Below are 25,929 nucleotides of genomic sequence, written 5' to 3' on the forward strand. Positions count from 1 at the left end.
GGGGGGAGGCACCAACGTGATCCCAGGGTTTGTACTGCTGCCAAGGACAGGACGGATTTTTTATGCTTAATCCCAACCAGCACTGGAGTCCTGGGAGGTCCAGGAGGTCTGGGGAGCCCTCTGCAGTACATAAGAACATAAGAAGAACCCCGCTGGATCAGGACAAGAGCCCATCTAGTCCAGCTTCCTGTACCTCACAGTGGCCCACCAAATGTTCCAGGGAGCACACAAGACATCAGACACAACCTGCATCCTGGTGCCCAAGGACTCCCCAAGACTCTGCAATAGTGGGGAAAAAAGAAGAAAATGGGCACTTCCACTTTTTGTCATGAAACCAGAAGTGCCCTTTTTCACAATTACAGAGACTTAGAAAGCCCTGCAGAGGGCTTCCTAGACCCCTCCCCCCCCGGACCTCCCAAGACTCCAGCACCGGCTGAAGGTAAGTTTAAAAAAAAAAATTATCCTCTCCCAGGCAGCAGTGTGATCCTGGGGATCACGTTGCTGCAGTTCGCGTGATCTAGCAAATACTCATGTGTTTCTCTCTTCCTAAGGAGAACTTTTGAAACCACTGTTCTATCCTGTTGACATTGAAGTGTGGCATTAAGTAGATATGGCACACCAGCAGGTCAGAGCTTTTTTAAAACAGACAAGAAGATAATTTTAAACAAAACAAAGGGTTGGGGCTGGGAGGGTCAGAATAAACAGTACTTAGGAAAGCAAACACAAAATAGAGATCTAACTTAGCTAACATTTTGTCAAATCAGAAAATAGAAACTGCTATGTGGTGGCAAATTCTTTGGACCATTTCATACATTATGCTTTTTTCTACTTGAAAAGCACATGGTATGTGGTGATACTACAGTAAGTGGTGATATGTGAAGCAGCCCTCAGATGCCAGAGTTCTTCTAAAGTTACATAACCAATTGTAAAAGTTTTAATAAATATTAGAAAGCAAAACAAGACCCTTTCTCATGCATCTACCATGATGATGTCAAGTAGGCATCACTCAATTTGCTCCTGCCCAAACAAACTAATTGTTAGTCTCCTAAACAAGAGGAATGTTCTTATTGTTGGGTCTGGCTAGTGACTTAATGGGTCAGATGGTTTTGAACTGATCCAGAAGCATTTTGGTTCACCTGTGTGTGTTTCTAGAAGTTACACCTTCAGATGTTCACTGGTATCTGTGATTTGGTACATCACACGTACAAAAAAAGGTGGCATTTAGCATGGTACCCAAATCTCAAATCAGCACTGAGAGTCAAACTAAGACAAACCTTTATTCGTTTATAAATTTTTCTGCCCTTCCATTAATAGAATCCACAAGATGCCTTACAATAGAATCCTGAAAATCCCACAATAATAATATGTATACTAGAACAGAGATAAAACATGAGCACAAAAATAGAGCTAGAAGCTCATAAGAGCCATATTGTCTGTTAAAAGCTCAGGAAAATAGGATGGCCTTAATCTGGCACATGAGAGACGGTAAAGAAGGCATCAGTTGAGCTTTCCTCTGAGAGGGAGTTCCAAAGCCAGAGTGTGACTACCTGCCTGATGATGTGGGAACCCAGAAAAGGACCTCTGTTGCAAATCTTAACTGATAGGGAAAAGGTGATTCTTTGGATACTGTGCTCCCGGATGGCTTAGGGCTTTAAAAGTAAGAACCAGCATCTTGAATTGGAAACACATCTGAACCATCTGGAAACTCACTGACTCATTTTGAAACTCTTTCAAAACTGGACAAATATTGCTCTGTCAGGCACCAGCAAACAGCATGGCTGCCATATTTTGAACTCCTTGAGGTTTGCAAACCTTTTTCAAATGAACCTGATGTACAGTTCATTGCAGTGATCAAACATTAATGATGCTAAAAGAACTTTGCAGGCAAAGAGATTCTGATTCTGAAATGATACATAGGGGAATGTTAAGCTTCTCCTTCCTGACCACTGTGGCTGTGCTCCAGTTTTTAGAAACATTGAAGTTTTAATTATGGTTGCACTTCAAGACTTGAATTTCAAAGATCCTAGGCAACTTGGACTCATTTTTTGGTTCTGCTATTTTATATAGGATCTTAAATGGAGTAGACTATCAAATTCCATAGTGTTGATTAGTCCATTACACTCTAGAGGCACTAGGCAGGTAACAAAAATTCACACCAAACAACTTCTATAATAGATATTTAGATTGTAAAATCTATTAAACATTTCACTCTTATCTCTCTGGCTTAGTTTTCTCTAGGTAAAAAGGCTGTAATTGCTTGCCTCTTGCCACAGATGGTTGGAAAGCAGATGGCAGTGCACTTGGAGGGTCACTGGCCAACTTCTGCTGGGCTTCTTGCAAAGAATTCTGGATTAGATGAAACTTTGATTCAGGAATCAAACTTCTTAAATGAGAGTTCATACACAGGATCTTTTAGCACAAATTATTTACATATTCACAGTCAGTGGCATCCCTGGTGTTAGAACCAGGGGACCATGTAGTTCCAAGTGGTGAGATGTCACATGGAATCCTGGAGTGCTCAGAAAGTCTTCTGAGCTTCTGGAGGGCCCTTTAAACAGTACTTCTGAAAACCCGGAAGTATTTTTTAAGGGCCTTCAGAAGCTTAGAGGCTTTCCAAGAGCTTTGGAATATCACAAGAAACTGGAGGGCATTAGCTTTAGAGGGCGAGGACCAGCCGGGGGGGGGGGCGGACTCCACGGTTGTGGCCTGGTTGTGGGCATGATGTTGCCCTAGGTTGCCACTGTTCACAGTAATGCTTAATGTGCATTCTTGCATTGTGAATGTAAAATATATTCCTTGACTAGGGAGAGTCCTCTTTTTTTTCTGAGGGGGGAGAAGGAGATGAAAGATGTGATCAAAATCAATCCATCTTCATCACAGGAAGATGTTAAGTTCTGAACGATATGCATATGTCATAATTAATAGTGTTATATATGTAATGCCGAGGAGAGCTAGTAGGCCAAAATACTAATCTAAATGGTCTCTTTTCAGATTGCTAATCAGAAAGCCACACATTCACGGTTTTCATTAGGTTCTTTGGGTATGGATTCTGAGAATTTCAAGTTTTTAAATCTTTTCCCCCCCTTTCTCCTGCTTCTCTTTCTGCTCTTTCTCCCCCAACATGTGTGAAGCTGTTTGTCCCTCAGACCTTCAGCAGCTGTGGAAAGAGGTTACAGCCAATCAGCCTGTAGAAGATAGTATCAAGCAAGAAGGACTTGACCTCACCACCAACACCTCCAATTCTACCTCGTTTTCGGCCGCCAAGGTCTCTCCTCCCATTTCCCATCACCCTCTCCCCAATGGACAGAACGCCATGCTCGCACAAAGGAGGGACAGGTAGAAGCTGGTGGACCTTTGGGTTTTGTAAATATGGAATAGATAATTTGTAAAGAATGTAGAACCTGTCTCACAGGAGGCCTTGTGGTCTGTTGGGTGGAGCTCAGTGCTGATGACTGAGGGCCCAATCCTATCCAATTTCCCAGTGCCGGCGTAGCTGTGCTGATGGGGCATGCACTGCATCCTGTGGTAGGGAGGCTGTCACAGAGGCCTCCTCAAGGTAACAGAGCATTTGTTCCCTTACCTTGGGGCTGCATCACAGTAGCAGCAGTGCTGGAAAGTTGGATAGGATTGGGCCCTGAGAATGTTCCATACCCTACTCTTGCCTTGTTTATTCAGATCTATGCTGTTGGCACTTTTTACACTGCAGTTTGGCACAGGATTGGTTTACTGGGTATGTACCTGCTTTCAGTGAAAAATAGAGTTGATTAGGCTGTAGATAATAGAAAGTTGCAGGGGGAAATTAGCTCCCTCAAACATATACCTACTTAATAAGTTGTGTGGCATGGTAGCTACTGGAAAACAGAACCATATGAATGCTTTGCCACATATTTGTGCAAAATGGCTCCTCTTGTATTTGTCACTTTAGCCCACAGCTAGAAACATGAAGTATCTTGCAGAAAGGTTGAGACTCTTTCCCTCAGGATGCTTACCATGAGAAAGTAACTGTGCCTACAATATTTGTAGGTCTCTGCCAAGCTTCAGAAGCAGCAGAAACAAGCAAGAAGCATCACAAATCTAGACTGCAAAAAGTGGTGCATCATTGTCTCTAATGCTGGGTATTTAAAGCCACATAGCATCCCTGTTAGGGCACATCTGTCTACACAAGAATCTCTTCTACAGTCTTTTTTATGATTTTTGGAGAAAGTTTTCTGGGGGAGAAAGGTGCTATATAGTAGGGAGAAGACTCCTGTGTCATGATTTTAATGTCTATCACTATCACATTGTTGTTTAAGCCAAAGGCCTTTCTAATTAAGCCATTTCTGCCCAATGTTGCATATGCCCAACAGGGATCAAATGTGTACACCTTTAGGCTGGGCAAAAATGGGTTAAAATTACTACAAATAGAATAAACAGAGACAATAAAACTTCAAAGCATCATTATAACTTCCATCCAAGTAAAAAGGACAACCATTTATTGTTAATCATCACTTTCATGGCAAATAGTATTTGATATAAAGACTATATATTTTAGCTGCTGCATGTTGTTCAGAAAGTAGTAGGATTTCAGTCTTCATGTTTATATCATTTGGAGGGAAAATATCATACTGACATAAAGATATACTGCAATGGAAAATTAGTTCTAAAGATCTCGTCTCAAAATTGAATATAAAGCACATGAAGGCAAGTCTCAGTACTCTGAGTCACAAATACAGAGCTTTTCTGGGTAAGGTATCCTCTGATATTAGCATTTTAGAGCCATACAAATCATTACCTGGAACCAAAGTTCAGTAGATGCTTCTTGCTCCAGTATTACTCATAAAACTGGATTTCATCACCGCATTGCATGGGGAAAATATTTGCTTATATCTGACCTTCAATCATAATTCACAAGGTGGCTTATGACATTTAAAAACAATAAAATATAGAAACATTCACTCTAAAATATAACAAATTAAAGACATCAGCCAAGTGGAGTTGGTTAAAGACACACTATGTGTCTTTAACCTTGGTTTAAGACTGACACTTTACTGACACTTGGGTGTCTCTCCATAGGAATGGTGTGAGAAAGGTAGTATGAATAAGATCAGTTAGCTGGTATTTATCAATAGTTCTGGGCCTGACATCTTTGGGTCGAACATCAGCTCAGTCCAGGGAGTTTGTCTTGTGGGTGATGTGAACAAATGAATAAATTGATTTATTAAAAATGTGTGTCCCACCCTTCTCCTTACAGATTCAGTGCAACTTCCAGTACATAAAAATTAAACAATACCACATCAAAAAATAATGAACAACAAAAGACAGCACCAGATGAGACAAAAATAGGTCATATTAACCAGCTGAAAAAAGCGAGTTTTCAGCTGACAGCAGAAAGCCCATAATAAGGAGGGGACCTAACAGAGTAGCGATCACCACAGAAAATGCCTTCTTGTGGGTTACCAGGAATTGCACTTCAGGATTGCACAAGGGGGTAACTGCACAAGAGGCTACCCCTAAAAAATCTTACTAGATGGGTAGACTCACATTGAGTTGAGGCAATGCTTGAAATATTTTGATCTTAAACCATATAGGGCTTTATCTAATACTTCTGAATGTGCGACTGCATTTTTTTTTCTTCAGACCAGCAAAGAAAATGTGCTGTACAATGGGTAGCTGCTTCAGAGGCTTCATTAGATCTTCTAGCTAGCAGCAGGCTAGAACAGCCTTTTAACAGCTGTGTTTTATTGCTCCCTCTTTGCAGTTCTTCCCATGAGGAGACCCCTAGCTCTCACCCTCTGTATGGACATGGAGAATGCAAGTGGCCTGGTTGTGAAACCCTCTGTGAAGATTTGGGACAGTTTGTCAAGTAGGTGACCCCACTCCTCCTTCAAAGCTGTTCTTTCCACCACCACCCCCATATGTTGCTTTGTTCTTTGATTCAACCTGTACTCAGTGACAGCACTAGATCTTTGTGAACCCTTGACCACATACTGTTATCCCCCCCCCCCCACACACACACAGCAACAGCAACCCAGAGCACTCTTTGGCAGCTGTGCTGGTAACCACCACATTTGTTTGCCTGTAATGCCATTTCTCTTTTGTATCTCTAGATTCAGAAACAGGGGGCTTGCATTCACGGTAAGCCCAAGCCACACAGTTACCAAAGAGTGTTCTGGCCTGCCTCCAGGACGCAACTGGAACCTTGTTCTGTGCTAGCTCTGTGCTGGTTCCAGTCATGTCTGGAGGCCCAATTGAACTGCAAACCACTGATTTTAATTATCTGTAGTAGTCCAGGAACAGATTCCTCACAGATACTGAGGTCCAGCCTATACAAAACTATCTTATAATGAGTCAGACCATAGGTACATTTGGGTCAATAGGTACATTTGGGTCAATACAGTGGCAGGTGGTAGCTTTCCTGGGCTTCACACAGCCCTACCTGGAGATGCCAAGGATTGTCCCTGGGGCCTTCTGCATACAGCGCTTATCTTCTATCATTGAGCTACCGTCCCTCCCCAAATGATTTCTGTATGATGGGTGACAATTTTTGTCACACTCATTGTCCATCTGGAAGCTGAAACACCTTGGCATTGTGACCTTTAGGAAAATCAATTATCTCAATGCTTGTACCTCAGTTCCCCTTTTGTGAAATGAAGCTAAGCTTCTCTCACATATTTAAAGTTAGAACTGGAAAACTCTCAAAATTCTGCCTGGCACCATGGGACATATGGGGAGAGGAGAGGAGATGGTTGCAAGAGGTAATGTGCTAGAGGAAGGAAGGCAGACTGGGACACAGAGAAATGACAAGACTTCCGGAGGAAAGAGGAGACAGACCAGTGAAGTTTAGAGCTCGTCCATGTTAGGAAAAAGAAAAAAAGCGGGTGGGGGGAACTAGAGAGAAACAGATGGCAGCGCGGCAGCCTGCTGACACCGCTTGTGGGCTTTGTCACTGACTGATTAACTCCGCTGTCTAAGAGCCCTCTGCTAGCGTCAGGGTCAAACAAATTGTTTTCACGCTTCGTCAGAGGTTTACTTAATTAGTTCATTTGCAATTAGATCTCTTTTGTAGCCAGGATTTTTAGCAAAGACATCAGATGAAACTGACGGGTTTTCTTTTCTTGCCTTATTTTTTTTCTTCCAAGCTTTTTTGCTACACATGCCCCTATATACATAACACTTCATTATGTTAGCAACTTCCCACCCCAGCTCCTACCTCACTGCCTTTTAAACACAATGGTGTGGGGTTGGAAATGACATTTCAAAAGGCTGGAGATGCTAGGAAGCACAATGTCCAATCAATGTTTTCATAGTTTTGCTCTACAAACTGAGCATTTCAGCAAATTCTACCATCCCTCACCCACCTTTTGCTACTCAGAATTACTGTTACTAGCCAATAGGTGCCAACTGTCACAGACTTGAGACAGATGGGCTTGTGTGTTTCTTCTAAGTCCATTCTAGCCTTTGCATGTGCAGAGAGGAGGCTAAGAAAGAGATTGGCTTCCACCTGTGCTACTATATGCAACTGGCTGGTCCGAAAACCTTCCAACATTAGACAGTTGCGTCATGCTTCCCCCAGTTGGGATGCCTTGACATAGCTTAAAATAATCAGAAAACATTACATGGAATATTGTTTAATAGCTAAACCAAGATTCTTGGAATAAAACAAGTTCTGTTCCCTACACTGCCTGTAGTTCATTGACTGGCATGAAGAAAGGTTAAATTCCAAGCTTAAAGGTTCAAACTTCAAATGGGTATTTAAAGTCCAGACTTGCTCTGTTAAAATGAGTTTAAAAAAGAGTTATGGTATTGTGGTCAGGGACCAGAGCTTGGCGGTACCAAAGTTAGACTGGAGGCAAGGGTGATTTCAGGCAAAATGGTGGGCCTACAGTAGAGCAGCGATGGCTGGAACTAAAAAATGATACCTTTTGTGTCCTTCCAGCCTCTTCTGCTTCTGGTAAACAATGAATGGGAGTATTGTCTTCATTTTCTGACTTATTGTAAGTCTGTTACTTACTGTAACGGATTATTATAGCAGACTTATTATTCAGTCTGACTTACTGTTAAGTCTGTGGAGCCCAGAATGTTCACCTGACCCTTTAGTTGTCTTTCCTCTTTGTACTATAAATACTCTAGAGCAGTGTTTCTCAAACTGTGGGTCAGGACCCACTAGGTGGGTCACGAGCCAATTTCAGGTGGGTCCCCATTCATTTCATGGGATGTGACTGCATTTGGGGAAATGTTACAAATCTGTACTTTTAACAAGCTTCTATGTGTATTCTTTTAACAATGATAGTAAATGGAACTTACTCCTGAATAAGTGTGGGTAAGATTGCAGCCTATAATTGTTAAAAATTTTCCTGCTTGATGATGTCACTTCCAGTCATGACATCACTTCTGGTGGGTCCTGACATGTTCTCATTCTAGAGCATAAGAACAGCCCCACTGGATCAGGCCATAGGCCCATCTAGTCCAGCTTCCTGTATCTCACAGCGGCCCACCAAATGCCCCAGGGAGCACACCAGATAACAAGAGACCTCATCCTGGTGCCCTCCCTTGCATCTGGCATTCTGACATAACCCATTTCTAAAATCAGGAGGTTGCGCATACACATCATGGCTTGTACCCCGTAATGGATTTTTCCTCCAGAAACTTGTCCAACATGGGTCTCAGTGCCAAATGTGTGAGAACCACTACTCTAGAGCACCTGTCTCCATATGTAAATATCAAGATCATAGTAGATAGAGTGGTACACTTGAACCAAGAAGAGTGTGATACAAATACCTGTTCAGCCATGTTGCTAGGTTTGTAATAGGCTATGCTGGGCATGTAATCACCTCTCAGGCTAGCCTACCTTATTGGGTTAGTGTTAATTCTTTCTGTATTTCCCTGCGGTCTTTGGAGGAAGAGCAGAATGCAAATGTGATAAATAAGTTTGAAAACTGAATATCACTCAGCACAGTGTGGCCTGGATTGTAGCCGTAAGTCAGAACCTTAAAGAATTCTCACTAAGGGACCAAAGGTGTGACCAGGGTTCTGGTTGGTCAAGCACTGCTCCTATGAACTCTCAGAAACAAATCATGTCCTCTGTTTTTAGACACCTCAATACAGAACACGCACTTGATGACCGGAGCACGGCTCAGTGTCGAGTTCAAATGCAAGTGGTACAGCAGCTGGAAATACAGGTGGGTGTACGTGTATGCCATGAGCCATCTAAGAGTTCAGTCTAAGTTCAAGCCAAGACCTTGAGCAGATGAAGATCAGAAAGCTGTATTCATTGGCATATTGTTTGTTAGGTGACTAATTCAGTGTCCTTTTATGCATGCCCATGGCTGCATAGAGAAATGGAAGTGTGAATTCAATACAGCTGGCAGCAATTGCAGCAGAACTTTTTTTCAGTATTGCAGTGATTGAAATCACCACTGCTTTATCTGTATATCACCTGGTTCATGTTTCATTTCTCCACATGACAGTGGGTGTGTACCTGATGATGGGTTATGACTGTTCATGCAGAGGGGAAAATCTTATTGAGCAGTGGTCTAAGGTTTTCATTATCTGATCGGTTTGCAGCGAGTTTTCTCACCATCTGCACACTTGTAAAATGAGAGATGAGCCTGCAGAGGGGAAGAGCTAATATAGAGAAAATGAAAACCATCATGGACTACTTGTCTAGTATCCTTGAACCCTCTAGTATAGGGAGATTGCAATATAAGGAGCAGAGGCGGTTCATGAATGTTTCATGGGTTTATTGCTCCTGTCCTGCAGTCTGATGTGTTATAAACATCTGTTTCTACCCCTCAGGGTTATGGAGAACACCTTTTGGACATGTGAATCAAGCCTAAACCGATTCAATGATGCCTGTTAAAATGTGCAGGCATTGTGAAAAGCCACCCAGAAGGGTATAAGCAACTTATATTCTGTGGGCACAGGATGGAATATCTTCTGCTGATGTTATCAGAGTAGATGACTTTCTCAGGTTGAAACCTGAATTAAGGGAGATGTGTGATTGTGACTGAAAAGAGCATCACATCTCTTCCTCCCCCCCCCCACCTGTAATGTTCAGTTATACAAAACATGTGATGTGACATCACTGTACTGTGAATTTCTCCACCCCTCACAAGCAACAGCCAATGAAGTTGGGCTATGGGAAAACTCTCAGAATAGTGACATCATACCACATGTTTTGTATTAATGGGCATTACCATGGATGAGAGGCAGTGGTAGAAGAAATATAGAGCTGCTTTTTTCACCTAGTTCCCACTTAGCTTCCATAACATCTAGTTTGTGCTCAGAGGAGTTGTAAACATGTGCCAGGAGAATCTGACGTCGTTACTTCGTTGGAAAAGGGCACTGAAAGGGATGATGAGAGAAGGCTTTGCTGTTTCACATTATGTACCTGTGAGTGCTGTGCAGTGTGTTGAACCAGGTAAAGCGGAATGTAGCCAGTGGAACAGAATTATTGCTCATGGGGAGAAATAAACGGGGGATGCCCATTTGTTCTTCCATTCCTTACCTTCCACCTGTTCCTCAAAAGGTGCCACTGTTGATATTTTTGTGATGAATCTAGAGGAAATGGACAGGGGGTTCTTTTTTTATCTGTGTGCTAGATCACATATGTGTGAAGCAGAGCACAGATGAAAGAAACAGCCTTCTTTAGGACATGACTTTCTGAAGCAGCAGGATTAGTGATAGAGGGTGGCAAGGAAGCAACCAACTACAAGAACACAGAGCACAAGCAGCCTCTGTTGGAAACTAAACTAAGTCAGTGGTTGCAAATGGGGTGCCTAGAAGAGAATGCAGAGGGGGGAAAAGAAAAACCATGAGAAAGGAGTACAATGCTCCGAAAGCAGAGTTAAGATTGTTACGCAGCTTGAGTCAAACCGTGTGATTCTGTCCTGTTCCCAAACACTCACTAAAGCAAGAAGTTGAAAGCAATTACTGGAGCTTAAAAGAGGGGATGTGGGGGAGAGAATCCTTGAAGAGAGCAGAAAGCTCCGTGCGTGAAGAGGAGAAGCTGCCACAAGAGCTCCCAATTATAAAGTTTTTATTGCAGAGCTCCTGCTGTGTCGGCAGCAAGAGTGTCTGCATCACGAGAGTGGATCTGTCAGCTCTAATGAGAGCCACGACAGTGCCAGAGCGTCCTTGCGTCAGAGCCTCTCAAACTTTCAGCAAACTCCACTCTGACTGCTGCCTTTAACTGCTGCCTCACTGCCTCTTGCCTTTTGTTGTGGGGAGGGATTCAGACCTGGGTGAAGAAGGAAGAAATACCCACTCTTGGGTGTGTCCTAGATTCTGCATAGGGGCCCATCAGGTCAGGGAGCAACAGAGGCAAAGTTTGAGGGGAGCACTCAGAAAGGGAAGGTGACACAAAGGGAGATGGTGTCAGATCCCATTGCTTCTGCAGCACTCAAACTCTCTCCCCGTGCCACAGCGAATATTTCACCCTTCTCCGCACACTGAGAAATAAACACACACCGCAGAAGCATGCAATTAAAGCAATGTTGCACATCTGGAGAGATGGATGGGCAGGTGAGTGGGTAGGTTGAGAAAGGCATGATGGGAGTGATAGATAAGTGAGAGGAAGTACTATGGAGAAAGAAGAAATTAGAAATGTGGACAGGTGACAAGGTGAAGAGAAACAGAGGTGCAAGGGATGGAAGAAGGAGGTGGATGACTGACATGAAAGACTGCCAGAAGGAAAGATGGTAGATGTGATCCAGCAGCTCAGCTCAGGGGATAAGGATCCTGACACCTAGGGTCTGCAAAGAGCAACTTCTAATCCACGCTGGAGAAAAAGGAGAACTAAGTGAAAAGGCAATGAATGGAACATATTTTGGGAGGGCTTGAATTCTGAACATAGTGTGTGCTTCCATTTGTCAGTAGCTTTTTCTGTCTCTGTGTACCTTATAACTGAGGGGAGCTAGTTCCCTGTACAGTATTAACACCAGCACTGCTGTGTTGCTGTAAGCATACCTCTTGTGGCAGATGCAGCAGAGCAGCAAACACCACCACACATCCTGATCTTGATATCCAATAAGAAAAGGCAGGTCTGTAGAGATCTGGAAATGTGATACCTCAGCCAGGTTCACAGCTCTCAGGAATATTCAGTGTTACTGGAGAATTGGGGTAGGTGGCAGTTTTTCCCATCTAGGAGTGCTCTGGGAAGGGAGCACAGCAAGAGCTAAAGAGAACAGCCCTGCGCTGTCACATTAATGCACATAGGAAGCATTAGGCAAGACAAGAGGATGGCATGTGTGCACTGAAGCTGGATGGAGCAGCCCGAAAGGAGGTGGGCATGACGCCTGCCGACAGAGAAAGGCAGCTATTCAAGGGCATGACTTTTAAGCAAACTGATAATCAGACTGCTTTCCTACATACATTGGCCACCTAGATGGATCACTGAAGAGGATAAGCTTCCTTAAAGCAAATAACTGTGTTTGGTTCTCTTTACAGCTAGCTAAAGAGAGTGAGCGTCTCCAGGCAATGATGGCCCACCTCCATATGAGACCTTCGGAGCCAAAGCCCTTCAGTCAGCCTGTAAGCAGTTCTCTGGCTATTCCTTACCTGTCATATTTGCCCACACTTGCGTTCTCCCTGTTGTATTTTCTAACCTTCTTTCCCTTGTAACAGAGGTTGCCAACTTCCTAAACCACACAGCCAAACCACCCTGAGCCAACTCTGGCTTGTGATATCATTGCCAGGCTCAGAATAGAAGGAACTGTTCCCCTGCAATACTTATGAGTCTCTTGGCTCGGAGCAGAGGGCACAAGAATGTGAGGATACCAAGGTACTTCTTCCCCCACTGATGAAGTTTAACCTGGCCTCTGCTTCTGTCACCCTTGCAGCATCCTTGCCTCCACTACAGGCCAGACTTGTATGCGCGTTTGCAAATTGCTGTTTGCAGATTCTTCCAACATCCAGGAAGAATGGTGACAGAGAAGTAGAGGCCGGGGAAGGGGGAATAAATCCATAATGTCAGCTAGCTGCTACCTGTAGGCCTCCAATTAGCTGTACCTGCTCTATAAGAGCAACACCCTAGCAATTGTTTCACAACCCTCTTCTGGGCCTCACACTTCCATCTCTACATGGGATTTCATAGGGGCATAGGCTAGGTCAGTGGTTCTCAAACTTTTTAGCACCGACCCACTTCTTAGAATGAAAATCTAATGTTGGGACACACCTGATGTGATGTTGTTAACCTGGCAGTGATTTAATGACCGGAAGTGACATCATCAAGTAGGGAAATTTTTAGCACTCCCAAATGGCAAAATCTAATTGAGTAAGTAAATTAAAAGTTTAAAATAAGTATAAAATTTGTTTAAAATAAAGAAGAACCTGTCTAACCCTCTCAAGCAGTTGCAGTTTAAAAAAAAATCCCCCAAACATCCCAAAGGCTGCAATTCCTTTCACACTTGCCTGGGAGTCCGCCTCATTGACTATTATTGTAGAAGCATATATATAATATAGCTTGTTAAAAGTACAGATCTGTATCATTTCCCCAAATGCAATCACATACCCTTGTAGCGTCAAGTCTAATATACTAAAAATAAAATACACATTAAAATGAATGGAGACTCACCTGAAATTGACTCACAACCAGCCTAGTAGGTCCGGACCCCCAGTTTGAGCATCACTGGGCTAGGTCTCTTTACTGGCTCTGCTTTTAGGAAGGCAGAATCACTAACTCAGTGTAAAACGAGATTGAGGGAGCATACAACTAGGTGTGAAGAAGGTGACCTGGGGGTGCAGTGCCTTTGCTCAACCCATGTTCCTTCTCATCTTGGAAAACCTGTCATGTTAGACTGATGTGCACTTCTTTTGTGTCAGACCTTCCAGCTTCATGACCTGCTGGAGGAACAACAAGAGCTGAAAAATATGATGCATTTGGAGTTTGGAATCCTCCAATCCTGAATTCACAGCTGATATAAATCTACATCTCCCTTACAGGATGTGCCACTGGCTCCTTCCTGAACCATTGTCCATTTTACTGTCTTATCAGCTATTCCAAAGCATTTGAGACACACCTCAATTTTAGGAAAAACCAACTGCTTATATGCTAAATCTATGTTCCCTGGAGTTTCTTGTTCCCATCAGTATGTGACCCTGTTGGAAGAACTTGAATCATTAACAAAAATACTAAACTTTTCTTATTTATTCTCCCACCCTTTTTCCCCTGTGACTTTTGAAAATTCTGGGAGGTCACTATAGTTACAACTGAGGAAGGAAGGAAATGCATACCCATCACTGTCCCACTGTAACTCCAAGGAACTCACTTAATTTAACCTTATACTAGACACTTAAGTTAGATTTCCCCATCCTTATATTAGCAGTGTTTGCAAATATTGTTGCAACCCTGCTTCTCAATTCTGACAAGGAACAGGATTGTATATGGAGTTCCTAAAGATTACTCTGACCTGCCTATCTTAAGAGCATATAGCTTTGGATGGCTGTACTGATGAGATACTGGTTATTACGTATTTTCTACTGAGGCAGCATTGCACCAATATTCTGCTGAGAATTTGTGGTAATGCCATTAATTTGGTTCTTACAATGACATCTGTGAACAGTGACCTGATTATTTTCTTGCAGTTTGCTCCTATGCAAACTTAGTAAGCTTGCATAGAATTGGGCTGCACGTGAATTTGTAGAACCCACTGTTTGCCCCCACTCTGATCTACAATATGGGGCTAGGAATAACAGGGCACATTGTAAGGGTTACTGCAACAACAATAACATATGTGAATTTTCTAAACTACCATAATTGCCAAGTGGTATTGCTTCTGTCAAGTCAAACCTGCTGTTTCTTACAATATTCTATTTTTAGTTTTCTTCTGAAAATATCTAGCATTTTTTCATGCACCTGCCATCTTTTATTTCTGGCCCAGTGGTACACAATATTTGCAATTGCAAAAATTTGTCCCTTATAAAAACAATTATGGGAACAGATGAATATTTTATGTTAGATAGCTATATATGTCCTTCACATTTCAAACATCAGACTTCTTACAGCTGGTAAAACAATTCAGAATTCAACTTTGTAGATTGTGGTCCAGTTCACATCCAAATGTAACCTTTCCCTTGGGATCAGTGGTTGATGGTTCTCAAATTCTTACTTTGGAATGTTTGCAACTGACTTATTTGTGGGACCACAGTGGTGTTCTCCCCCCACCCAACCCACTTCCACCCATCTGATTTACCTTAAAGATCAGGAAGCCATGAATATCCTCCCATCTTCCAAATGAAAGTTGTAAGTATCTGGCACCTAGTGTTCGTTCTCACCTTGCACTTTTTTCCTCATCCTATTTGAATAGTTGAACCTGGTTTCCAGTGCCACCCTCTCCAAGAGCACTTCTGATACCTTTCCTGATGGATTACCTCATCCCCCCACCTCTGCTACCGCACCCATTACGCCATTGCGGCAGGGTCCTTCTGTCATCAGCTCATCCACTTTACACAACGTAGGGCCCATTCGCAGGAGGAACTCAGAGAAGTTCTGCACGCCAATCTCCTCAGGTGAGAGCAACAAAAGAAAGCCCAACAGCATCTGCATGTTCAAATTACCCTTTAGCTGCCCATTCAAATAATGCTTTTTCATAACTTTCTTCCTTCCTCCTAGAACTTGCACAGAATCATGAGTTTTACAAAAACGCTGATGTCCGTCCTCCCTTCACATATGCGTCGCTTATCCGGCAGGTGAGAAACTTATTTTGCAGAAAAGTATAAGAAGCCACCCTTTTAGTAGTACTGAAATTGACACGTGGTTGAAGTTGCCAGTGGTGTGTGCTAGAATTCTGATCCTGTGCTTACTTTATGGAATTTAGGTTAGTGGGTGCAGTAAGAACCTGGCTTTTGTGAAGTATGGATTTATGTCATTGATCTGCTGCCAAACTGGTTGTTTTGGGGGTTTTTTTTGCCATGAGCCTTCAAACCTGGGGAAGGGATTATAGAGTGTTTGTGTGCATGTTTCACCCAACCTGACCTTTCATAGCACAGGTCAACACAGCTAACCTTTTGCTATCTTAAAAATTTGACCTGTTCCTGGGTATATTTGGGGTGCTGATTCCAAAAGCGGCATCAGTTTTGCCCTATCTGGTTTCGGAGATATGGCATAGCCTTGTTAGTGAATTGTTCAAGTTGCTTGCTCATGAGGAAGATGCTTGAACCATTCATTAACTAGGCTATGCAATATCTCCAAAACTAGATGTGATGGGGCAAAACCGATGCCATTTTTAGAATCAGCACTCCAGATTCATATAAAATCACCGTAAACGTTGAAAAAAGTTTTTCTGACCTCAATTTTGCAGGTCCATGTATAATTAATAGTAAGCATTCCAGTACTGTGGACACAACAATAATTAAGACTACCTGTTTTGTGTAAATGGTCTGCAGACCAGGGGTTTCCATTTCTATCCATCGCTACCTTATCTTGTGACGTCCATGCCTTTTTGTCCTTCTTTACATGTTCAGGTTAACTGCTAGCTCCCTGTCAATCTATTGCAGTGATTCTGACCCAGTGGTTTTGTGGTTTCCCCTCTGGGAGAAGGATTCTTCAGCTCCCGCCTATAAGAAACTGCCATTGCGCTGGCTTTAGGGATTTTCAAGCCTTACTTAACAAAATAACTAATTCTGAATTACAGGCTGTAGTATTCTCCAGTGGCTCTGACCAACTGCGTTTATTCTCCTTTGGTCAAATCTGTGCATTCAGTTGGCATGTACAAATATGCTTCTGAGGAAATGCTGACATCATCCTCTCATTGCTGGAACAAAGAGGTCTTTAAAATCCCGTGTAAAACGACACATGGAATTTCCTTTTCCAAGGATACCAGGATAATTCTCTTCTATTTCAAACAGTCTGCTTCATGCATTTGTGAGCTCTCCCTCACTGAAGGCTTTTAAGCAGAGGTTGGATAGCCACCTGTCAGGGATGCTGTAGCAGTTGCCTGCACTGAGCAAGGGGGTTCACCTTGGTGACCTCCAGGGTCCCTTTCAACTCTTTAAGGTTGAAATCTCTTTGTGTAGCTGAGATCTAGCAAGCTTTTATAAGAGCAAGAAGTACTTTATATTTTCCAAACACAAACATGTGCCCTTCATTAACCAAGATAAAGTCTTGCTTTTATGCTCACTTTTCATTCCCCATGTTTCAATCTGAAATGAGACAACTTGGTATATATGCATGAACATAAGAATGTTGGATCAGACCACATTTCCATCTAGTTCAGGACTCAGCAGCAACCAGGCTGATGACCTTGGAATACTCACAAATGGAGCACGATGGTATATTGCCCCTGTTGTACTCCCCAGGATGAATAAAGTGTACTTCCTCTGACTGTGCTTTAGTCTTTGGTTACCCTGACTAATAGCTACTATTAACTTATGCTCCATGAATTTGTTGAATCCATTTTAATGTAATGAAGTGGCCACTGCTACATTCTGTGACACTGAATCCCTCAAATCGTTGTGTATTGTATTTTTTTTAAAAATGCTAACTTTTATTTGTCCTGAGTTTGCTTCCTGTTGGCCTCAATGGACTTCCCATATTCTAATGTTTTGAGATAAACTAATTCCTTGTTCACTCTCTCCCACACTATTTTTAATTTTATAAACCTGCATTTTGTTTCTTCCTCCCCTTGCACGTTGTAATCATATAATGATACCTACCCAGTACTGAGATAATCCATCTCAAATGTGACCAACACCAGGGTGCCTAAAACATTCCTTGAGTCCAGTTAACAAATTGTGGGACCTGATTGTTATCTACTGTCAGTTACCCTTGCTGTTGAATAAAGGTGATGCAAAGTAGGAATGAACTGGTTCAGGTTGAAGTTACTGAATTGGAATCAGGATCACAACTTTCAAGTTTAGTTCTACATAGAAATGTTTGGGTGCTTTCTCGTGTTAACATCTCCAGGTTTGTTCTGATGCAGTTCCTGATTTGCATTAATGCCTGCTACGACATTCCCCCAATTAATTCCTTTGCATCTTTGGAGAATGGATTAGCACTTGTTTTTGCTCTCCTTCAGTGGGAATCTACAGTTTCTTTCCAGTTAACTGCAATCTGGCCATAGTGATCCAATTCAGTGGTTTCAGTTTAAGCCAGTTCACCCCAGTGATTGTTCTCAGCAATCAAGCCGTTGTATGTGAAAAATATATCTATATATTTGCATAAGGGTATCTCCTGCTAAATGGGAATATCCCAGTCCCCATTAGTTTATTTGCCAATCATTCCTAATCTACAGGGATAAATTAGTCCTGGAAATAACCTAATCTGTAATCTGGTTTCCTCATCTAAGCAAGTGTAACCAATTGTAGCTAAATTTATATTGTCTTTTTGGTCTAAGGTAGAACAGGAAAAAAAAACCCAGTTTCAGTTCGTTTGAAGATCCCCTATGTCAGCTTTCAGAATCTGCTGTAGGATGTTAGGTGTTGCTTAGGCTTGTGTTTCTCTGTGTCTTGGCCGAGGAAGTGGACCTCCAAACACATACAGTGCGTGTGCCCTAGAGTGCAATGCAGCTGAGCTAAAGAGGGTATGCCCCCAAATTCTAATAACATGATCTGAATATAGGTTTAAGCTCCTGCACATCCTTTTCAAAGCAAATAATAGCTTTTCTATCCACATTACAGATCAATTCTGGTTTATACAACTTCGTTCTGTAATCATGAAGCCAGTAATTTCCTTTTAATGTATCTGAGGTCTACTGCTTCACTTTCTATAATGGGCTGTGTATCACCTGATCATTCACTTGATTCTTAATGAATGCATTAATGCCTTCACTGAAAATCTGTTGTGTTTAAGATGAAGTCTTGAATCTTAAATCTTGTTTGTGGCATTGGGTCTGTGGAAGTCCATTCACAGAAATATATACATTTATTATACTTGTGTCCTGCCTTTCTTTCACCCTGGAACTCAAGGTGGCGCACATGCTTGTTTCTGGCCATCACCTACCTAAGTACTGTACTGTTTAGGCCTAACCCTGCTTATCTTCAGCAGGGTGACTATGTCATGTATCCTCAGACCATGCGTGCCTTGGAAAACATGAGTTTGTGAATTTTCCCTTTAGAGTTTCCCTTAGCTCTCTGGAGGAAAAAGCGTGGTTGAAAAGATACTGAATATTCTGCAAAATACTGCTATATCTTCTGCCATTTCCAAGTGATCGTTCATGCAGGACTGCTAGTGAGAGAAAGTGCTGTGGTGATGCTGTGGAAGTAACTTTTCTTCATTTTTAAATGCAGGCTATCCTTGAGACACCTGATAGGCAGCTAACATTGAATGAAATCTACAATTGGTTCACACGGATGTTTGCCTACTTCAGGAGAAACACAGCTACCTGGAAGGTAATATTTGGCTTAGGGTTTTGAACACAGTCTTGGAATATTCTACAATTTTGTTCTCCTTAATGAATGAGTGAATGAATGAATGAATGAACTAAAATACTAGTCTTTGAGGATATACAACAGGATAGATGCCAGAGCTGCATTGATTAGATGAGGGGCTCCAGTGAGGGTAGAGTGTTGCTATGAGCTACGCATATCCCCATCTGAGATGTGTCTTGTCTACATCCTGGTTGAGGACATATTGAAAATTTATTCAGAAGTGAATGCGTGAAGGCAAATCCAGGTATTCATCACCCTGCAAAAAAGAATTAGTAGTATTCTTTATATGCCACCAAATTACAGATCCAAGTTCAGTCCCCTTTGGCACTTAGCCTTACCCAAAATTTATGGTGAAATGTTCAGATACTGTCATAAAACAGGAATCATAAAGAATGCAAGGTCCTCTATAATGCATTGAGAGCCAAACTACATGTTGTGTTAAGAGGTGGGCTTAAAACTGGAAGTTTTCTCTTTTCAGAAAAAGCATCCGCTTAGAGGGTTGTTGGCAGGTGGACTAAAACTGTCTCACTTGTGAGATGTGGATCAGCACTGTGTGCATTGACTTCAGATGTTATAGTGGAGCAAGTAAAGTGATGCATGAGTGACTTGCACATCTACTTTTCTGGCTTTCTCTATTATATTTTAAGGAAAACAGTTACTCATCTCCCTTGCTGTGGGATTTAAAAGTTGCATGTACCTTTGGAGCTTGCGCAGGATAATAAGATAAGCAGATTTGCAATTTCAGATGTTGCTAGAAGTGGGGTAGGTAGGTGAAGAAGTCATCCGGCATCAGTTTTGTGCTTCTTCCAGTTCATATGAAGCATCTAGATTCCGAGAATGTTGGGGAAGAGTTTGGGGCTGATTGGTGCCAGGTTGTGTGGGTGGGTGGCAAGCAGGACATACTAATAAAAACACTCTTGACTAGCATCTATCTCTGTCCCCATGACTTTCTTCCTGAGCCCTGTAACTTCCTGAGCCCTGTGACTTTATCACGCTGCATTGTCCTAGTGAGAGAGAGCCATTGGTCCCCAGCATGATTCATAAATGAAGACTTAGCTGAAAATGTGTCAAACAGCATAGGTGGTTTAAAAAAAAAGCACAGATTCTTCGAAGGGCTGGAATGTAGTTCTGCATTTCAGCCCTCTGAGGTGGGGGCAGAGAAGCGTGGGAGGGTGACAACAGCATGTGACTAATCTGTTCCATTGTAAGACTGCAGAAATAGATCTGTAGCTGCATTCACGTGGCTTGGCTACAAGAAAAGCAGAAGAGGAGTTGGAGATGTTAGAAACAGAAAACAAGGTTAAACAAGGAAAACTCAGGGCTGGTATCTCACTGCATGTGGCAAGTAGAAGATGCCTCAGCCAAGTCAGAAACAGATCAGGCTGGCTTTCCAAAGCATTGGGAGATGTCACTAGGGATATTGATGGCCTCCAGATAGGAAAGAGTGTATGTGCATGCATGTACACATGTGTGTGAACACTATTGCTTAGCTTTCTACCTGGAAGAAGAGAACCTGAAAGGGAACTTAACATTTGCAACAGAAAACCTTAAGCATGAAGGTGGGCTCAGAGGACCCTACCTTAGTCTTTGTACAGCTCAGACGCATTACAAGACATTAGCCTAAGTCCCAGTCTAGTGGTATCTCAAGTTTGTCAAATGAGACAACATGAAGGGGCTGTTTCTTGTGCTATACATGTTCATGTGTGATACTTTAGGACTGTAGGTCTCAGGTCACATCTGGGATCTTGAGTGCTGTTGTAATAATCATAGTGATGTCTGTTTGTGTTTCTCTTCTTTTCACCTTATTTAGTGCTGTTGTCTTAGTAATTACAATCCCAGGAAGATCTGGAACAGTGTTTTTCAACCTGTGGTACTCATACCAGCAATGATATATGAGGTGGTGTGGTGTCCAGTGGTACACATAGGACCCCCAAACCCCTCCCACTTGGCAGCAAGACTGCAATGTGACAAGCAGCAGTTGGAGGCTCAGCTCACCAGTCAGAGCTCCAGTGTGCACTTTTCATGTACTCGAAAAAGCCTTCCCACCCCCCCTAAACCTCTTACCAGTATTTGTTGCATTGTGTCTGACCTCCCAATCCAGAAGTTACTGGTAATGGCATCATCACCAGTTACTTCCAGTGGTACTTCCAATAGGTGAACCATGTGAAATGGTACAGTGGGGAACAAACGTTGATAAATGCTGATCTAGAATAAGACAGTTTTGCTAACAGCTCAATTAAAGGCATGTGTTCAGTGGGGCTTATAGCAAAGAAAGTGTATAGAAGAATACTGCCTAAGGCATTGTGTGGGGAATCCAGGCCAGGAGCTCTTTTTCACTGCTAGGAAGTGAGCTCTGTGTATGGAAGACATGAAATCTGTGTATGGTCTAGAAATCCAGACGTCTGACCTTGCTGCTGGTATGAAATAGTCTAGAGAAACTCAGTATACCAGTTATAAGGCCTCCTGTGTCATGCTTTATCTGATATATCTTCTGATGCATCTCTGTGTTAGAAAAAATGTGTACCCTTTAACATGTGGAAGGCTGCCTGATTCTCGTGTGTGTGCACACCATGGACATTTCTGTATCATGTGGAGCAGCCCTAAGTTTTACCCTTTTTTATTTAACGCTTGGCCTTCTGTTCTCTGTCTGTCTGATCTGTGTGTTTGCCTATTCCTTACTTCTGTTGTATCTGAAGAGAGAGCTGAAGAGAGAGATCCTCTTTGGAATGCAAGATAAAGGAGTAGGGGAGGGCTATCTCCAGAGTAGAGGGGGTGTGTCATATTCTTGCAGCTGGGCATTTCTTCCTTTCAGTTGAAGCCTCGATAAGATTCCATCCTCCAGACATGACATAATTCTGCCAGTGTCACACACAGGGCCTGATGCAATCACTCCCTCAGATGGGAAGCCAGAGTCATTGTGTAGCCGTCAAACTCTGATAACAACCAAGCAGAGCTTGCTGCCCGTTAAGCGAACACAAGCCTGAGACTAGCAAGTTGCTTTCTGCGAATGGAAAATGGAAATGCTTGTCTCAGGCTTGTGTCTGCAAGCATGTGGGAACCAAGTGAACTGATACTGATCAGTTCTAAGAAGAATGTCGGAAATTCTAACTTGCCCATAAAGGAGGGAGTGTCTGTTTTCTATGGCATTCTTCTGAGTTGTAAGAATGAGGCCTCAGATTAAAAGATCCTATTAAAAGATCTCCAAGACCAGGTCAGGGAAATGAAGATTCTGATTTTCTGAAGATTTTCTGAAGGTTCTGATTTTTCAGGGCTGGCAGTACTAGTTTCAGTTATGGTTGATCTATGTGCTGTTGCGTGTGATGCTCCTTATATCAAACTCAGAAGCAGCCTATGTCTTTGCAGCCTTAGCCACTGGGGAACCAACTCCCCATAGTTCTGCTGTTGCTCTTTACTGTTGTTGCCTGTTGCTCACCAAGCCACTAGCCCATCATTTCCCAAGCTGTGAGTTGTGAACCACTGGTGGGTCACAACTTGATTTTTGGTGGTTGCGGGCCTGCTGCAACCAGGAAGCTGCAGTGCAATACAGTGTGCAACCTGCTTCATTGGCCACATTGTGCCCCTGACACCTTTGCAGTTTCCTGATCCAAAAACCAGGTTGCCAACCACCGGTAGGTCATGACACAAAGTTTGAGAAATGGGACACATGCCATTTTGCCAAACATCTTCCTGGTCACGGCAGGGCCAGAACCCACTGTGGACAACAAGGTAGGTTGAGAAGGTAAGGAGTTTGGGAATCACTGCACCCAAATAAGATGAGTAAGGAAACAGTAACGGCAACTGCTGCCATCTCTTTCTCACCAACCTGTTCCCTAGAACATGAGCAGCCAACAGCAGTGAGGTTGAGGGGGACCCAGACTGAGGGCACCTTGCCCAATTCCCCCACCTGGAGCTGGCATTGTGGTATTTCATTTTGTGTTTAATATAATTATGATTTGAAGAGCTGTGCACGAGTTTTACCTGAAGCTGAGACCACTGCATAAAGAACTGAGTGACTTTCAACTCAAAGCAAATCCTTTGAGGTGTCTACATAATCATGACAAAAGTGGAAGGTGCCTAGAGTACTTAACAGCATGTCTGCAATGCAGTGTTTATCCTCCTCCTCCTCTTCCGTCTCTTCCTATTGGAAGTGCTCTTCAATATGCTTCGTTCCTAAAAGTCACAGTGTCTGAGCTTTACCATGTCAGATTCCCACTATGCGTGACACACTTGGGGAATCATGGAATCACTAGTTGTGATGGTGTCCAACAGAGAAAAATAGATACCTGCTTTTCTTTTGTTCCCCTTTCCTCTAGTTATGGTTATGTATTAAGGCACTGAATCTGGAGCATGGAAAGCTCTTGTGGCTTTGGTAGGCCTCTGTTGCATTCTCAGCTTGACTCTGACTAGCTGTGCTGTCATCTGCAACTTGTATCCATATCTCTTTTCGCCTATTTCAGCAGCAGATCTTTGAAAGGTCTCATTTGGACAAATCTCTACCTCCGTTCCCTGCTGTGTCATCCTAATATCACTCAAATCAGCCTGAAGGCCACATTTGTTCTTTTCACTTCACAACAGTGAAAAAGTACTTTTAGCCTATTTCTAATTCATGTGTTCTGTTTAAACCACACTCAGTTAAAATGCTCTCTGGACCATACAACACACCCTCTTCTCATAACACTACCTCTTTTTCTGTCCTGACGTCATGGTGCTGTCTACAACCCCTTGTTTCTTTCCCTTCCACCTAGTTTCTTTGTCTTTTCTCCATAGCACTCACTCTGTGTCTTCATCGGCTACACTTCTTTTTATTCACTCTGTGGATTTTTTTGTACAGTAATTTGTTAGCCCTTTCTCTTTTCTGCCCTCAAGGTCTCGCTGCACCCTTACTACTACTTATTTCTTTTACACACAATTTTTTCTCTTTGTTTCATACTCAGTTATCTGCACTTTCCTTCTTGCCTCTTCCTCTAAGCAACAGCATGGAAGCAGCCACGTCCTGGGGCCTAACAGCGCCCTGGAGTAGGGCACCATGGTGATGCGGCAACATGACCCTCCTGCATATAGCATCATGACTCTCCTGCATCTTCACATCAACACTGTGCATGCATGCTACACACCTTCCTGAAATTGGCTTCATTTCTGAGCCAAAGAGAGCCTTGGGAGGTTCAACCTCCAGCATCAAGTGCCCCCCCATAGAGAGGTTGGGAAACACCCGCAGCACTGCAGACGTGTGGCCACACCTGCTCGCCAGCATGGTATGTCCATGCCTGGCACTCCCCCTAAGTGGTGCCCCAGGCAAATGTCTTCTTAAACCACACCCTAAATTCACCCCTGCATGGAAGGCATTCACTCTCCCAGCAGTTCACTCACTGAGGACCTTACCACATAGCAGCAAATTTGAGTTTGCAACTCAGTGTACTTGATAAGAAATGGTACTCATGACACTGCAACAGAGGTATTGAAATTATACATGCATTTCCAAACATCTTTGCCACATTCACTTAATTTTTGTTCTTTGTTTTCAGACATAATGTAAAAAAAAAATCAAGTGTACATCTAAAAATGCAATGTGTGAATTGGTATTGAGAGAATCACGGATGTAGACAGTCTGTGCAGCATGGCTGTCTGTTTGCAATAGGCTGGGAAAACTGGTACCAAGACTATCACATCCTTCTGTGAGGGGAAATCATACAGAATAAAGTTCAGGTATTCTCCCAGCACCATTGCTGATGAGCTTTTGCAGGCCACAAACATTTCCACAAAGAGGTGAGAATGGGCCACCATCAACAGGTGTTTGGAATTCCCCCAGAGGTCACAAATAGGAAGGGGCTAAGGTTCTGCCCACAAGTCATCTTTGTGTACAGTCCTGGCCCAAAAGAAATTCTTCTGCAACACAACAGAATGAGATTGCTCACTGTTAATAAATGACCTGGATCTTGCTTGTCACCCATGTCTAGAATTTCTCTCTCCTCCTTTATTTATTCACTACTGAGCTGAGGAAAAAGGTCCCTGTGTTTCCGGTTAGTATCTGTTCCCTACAGGGTTGTGCTTATGTAAAGTATTGCTGGAAACTCAGATATTGAGGGTTTGCTCACCACCTCACTGAACTTCATCCGTAGACGGAGGCAGATATTTAACCTGCTCAAGTGCAAAATGAGAGACTTGAAAGAATTTTCACTCCCGCTTCTTCAAGAATTATATAATCTTAGTCACTAGAGTCTGGAAAACAATTATTAGCTGACAGCTAGTCAATTCACCTGCCAGAGGAGGAATTTTTTCTACTATGTAATTATTTACAATACAACAAATTTCAGCTATAATAGCTTATGCTATGCTATAATCGCATTCTCAAAACACCAGATATGAAAGTGCTTCAGGGAATACAACCACTGTGAAATTTTCAAGCAGCATGTGATGTCTTTAGCTATGATCCTAACAGCACATAGCCCTGTGCTTTTATGGTTAGCTTATAGCTTGAGAGTATAGGTTTAAGTGACTGCTTTCTTGCAGCGGTACTCTAAGGTATCTAGGCAGATATATTAGTGCCTTACCATCTCCAGATATTGCTCATTTGGATTTCTGGCCTGT

At 42.7% G+C, this 25,929-nt stretch overlaps 1 protein-coding gene across 4 annotated transcripts in view; it reads left to right on the forward strand.

The window, feature by feature from the left end:
- Positions 1-25,929, forward strand: part of FOXP4 (forkhead box P4) — a 179,269-nt gene that overhangs the window by 132,035 nt on the left and 21,305 nt on the right. For all 4 annotated transcript variants that reach the window (XM_066626239.1, XM_066626241.1, XM_066626240.1 and 1 more), the window contains 7 exons: positions 3,132-3,336; positions 5,738-5,842; positions 9,071-9,158; positions 12,427-12,510; positions 15,285-15,486; positions 15,590-15,666; positions 19,204-19,305. In XM_066626239.1, the coding sequence (XP_066482336.1) occupies positions 3,132-3,336; positions 5,738-5,842; positions 9,071-9,158; positions 12,427-12,510; positions 15,285-15,486; positions 15,590-15,666; positions 19,204-19,305 (863 nt within the window). The remainder of the gene's footprint in view (positions 1-3,131; positions 3,337-5,737; positions 5,843-9,070; positions 9,159-12,426; positions 12,511-15,284; positions 15,487-15,589; positions 15,667-19,203; positions 19,306-25,929) is intronic.

The sequence above is a fragment of the Tiliqua scincoides genome, chromosome 4 (assembly GCF_035046505.1).
Source record: "Tiliqua scincoides isolate rTilSci1 chromosome 4, rTilSci1.hap2, whole genome shotgun sequence".
Lineage (NCBI taxonomy): Eukaryota > Metazoa > Chordata > Lepidosauria > Squamata > Scincidae > Tiliqua > Tiliqua scincoides.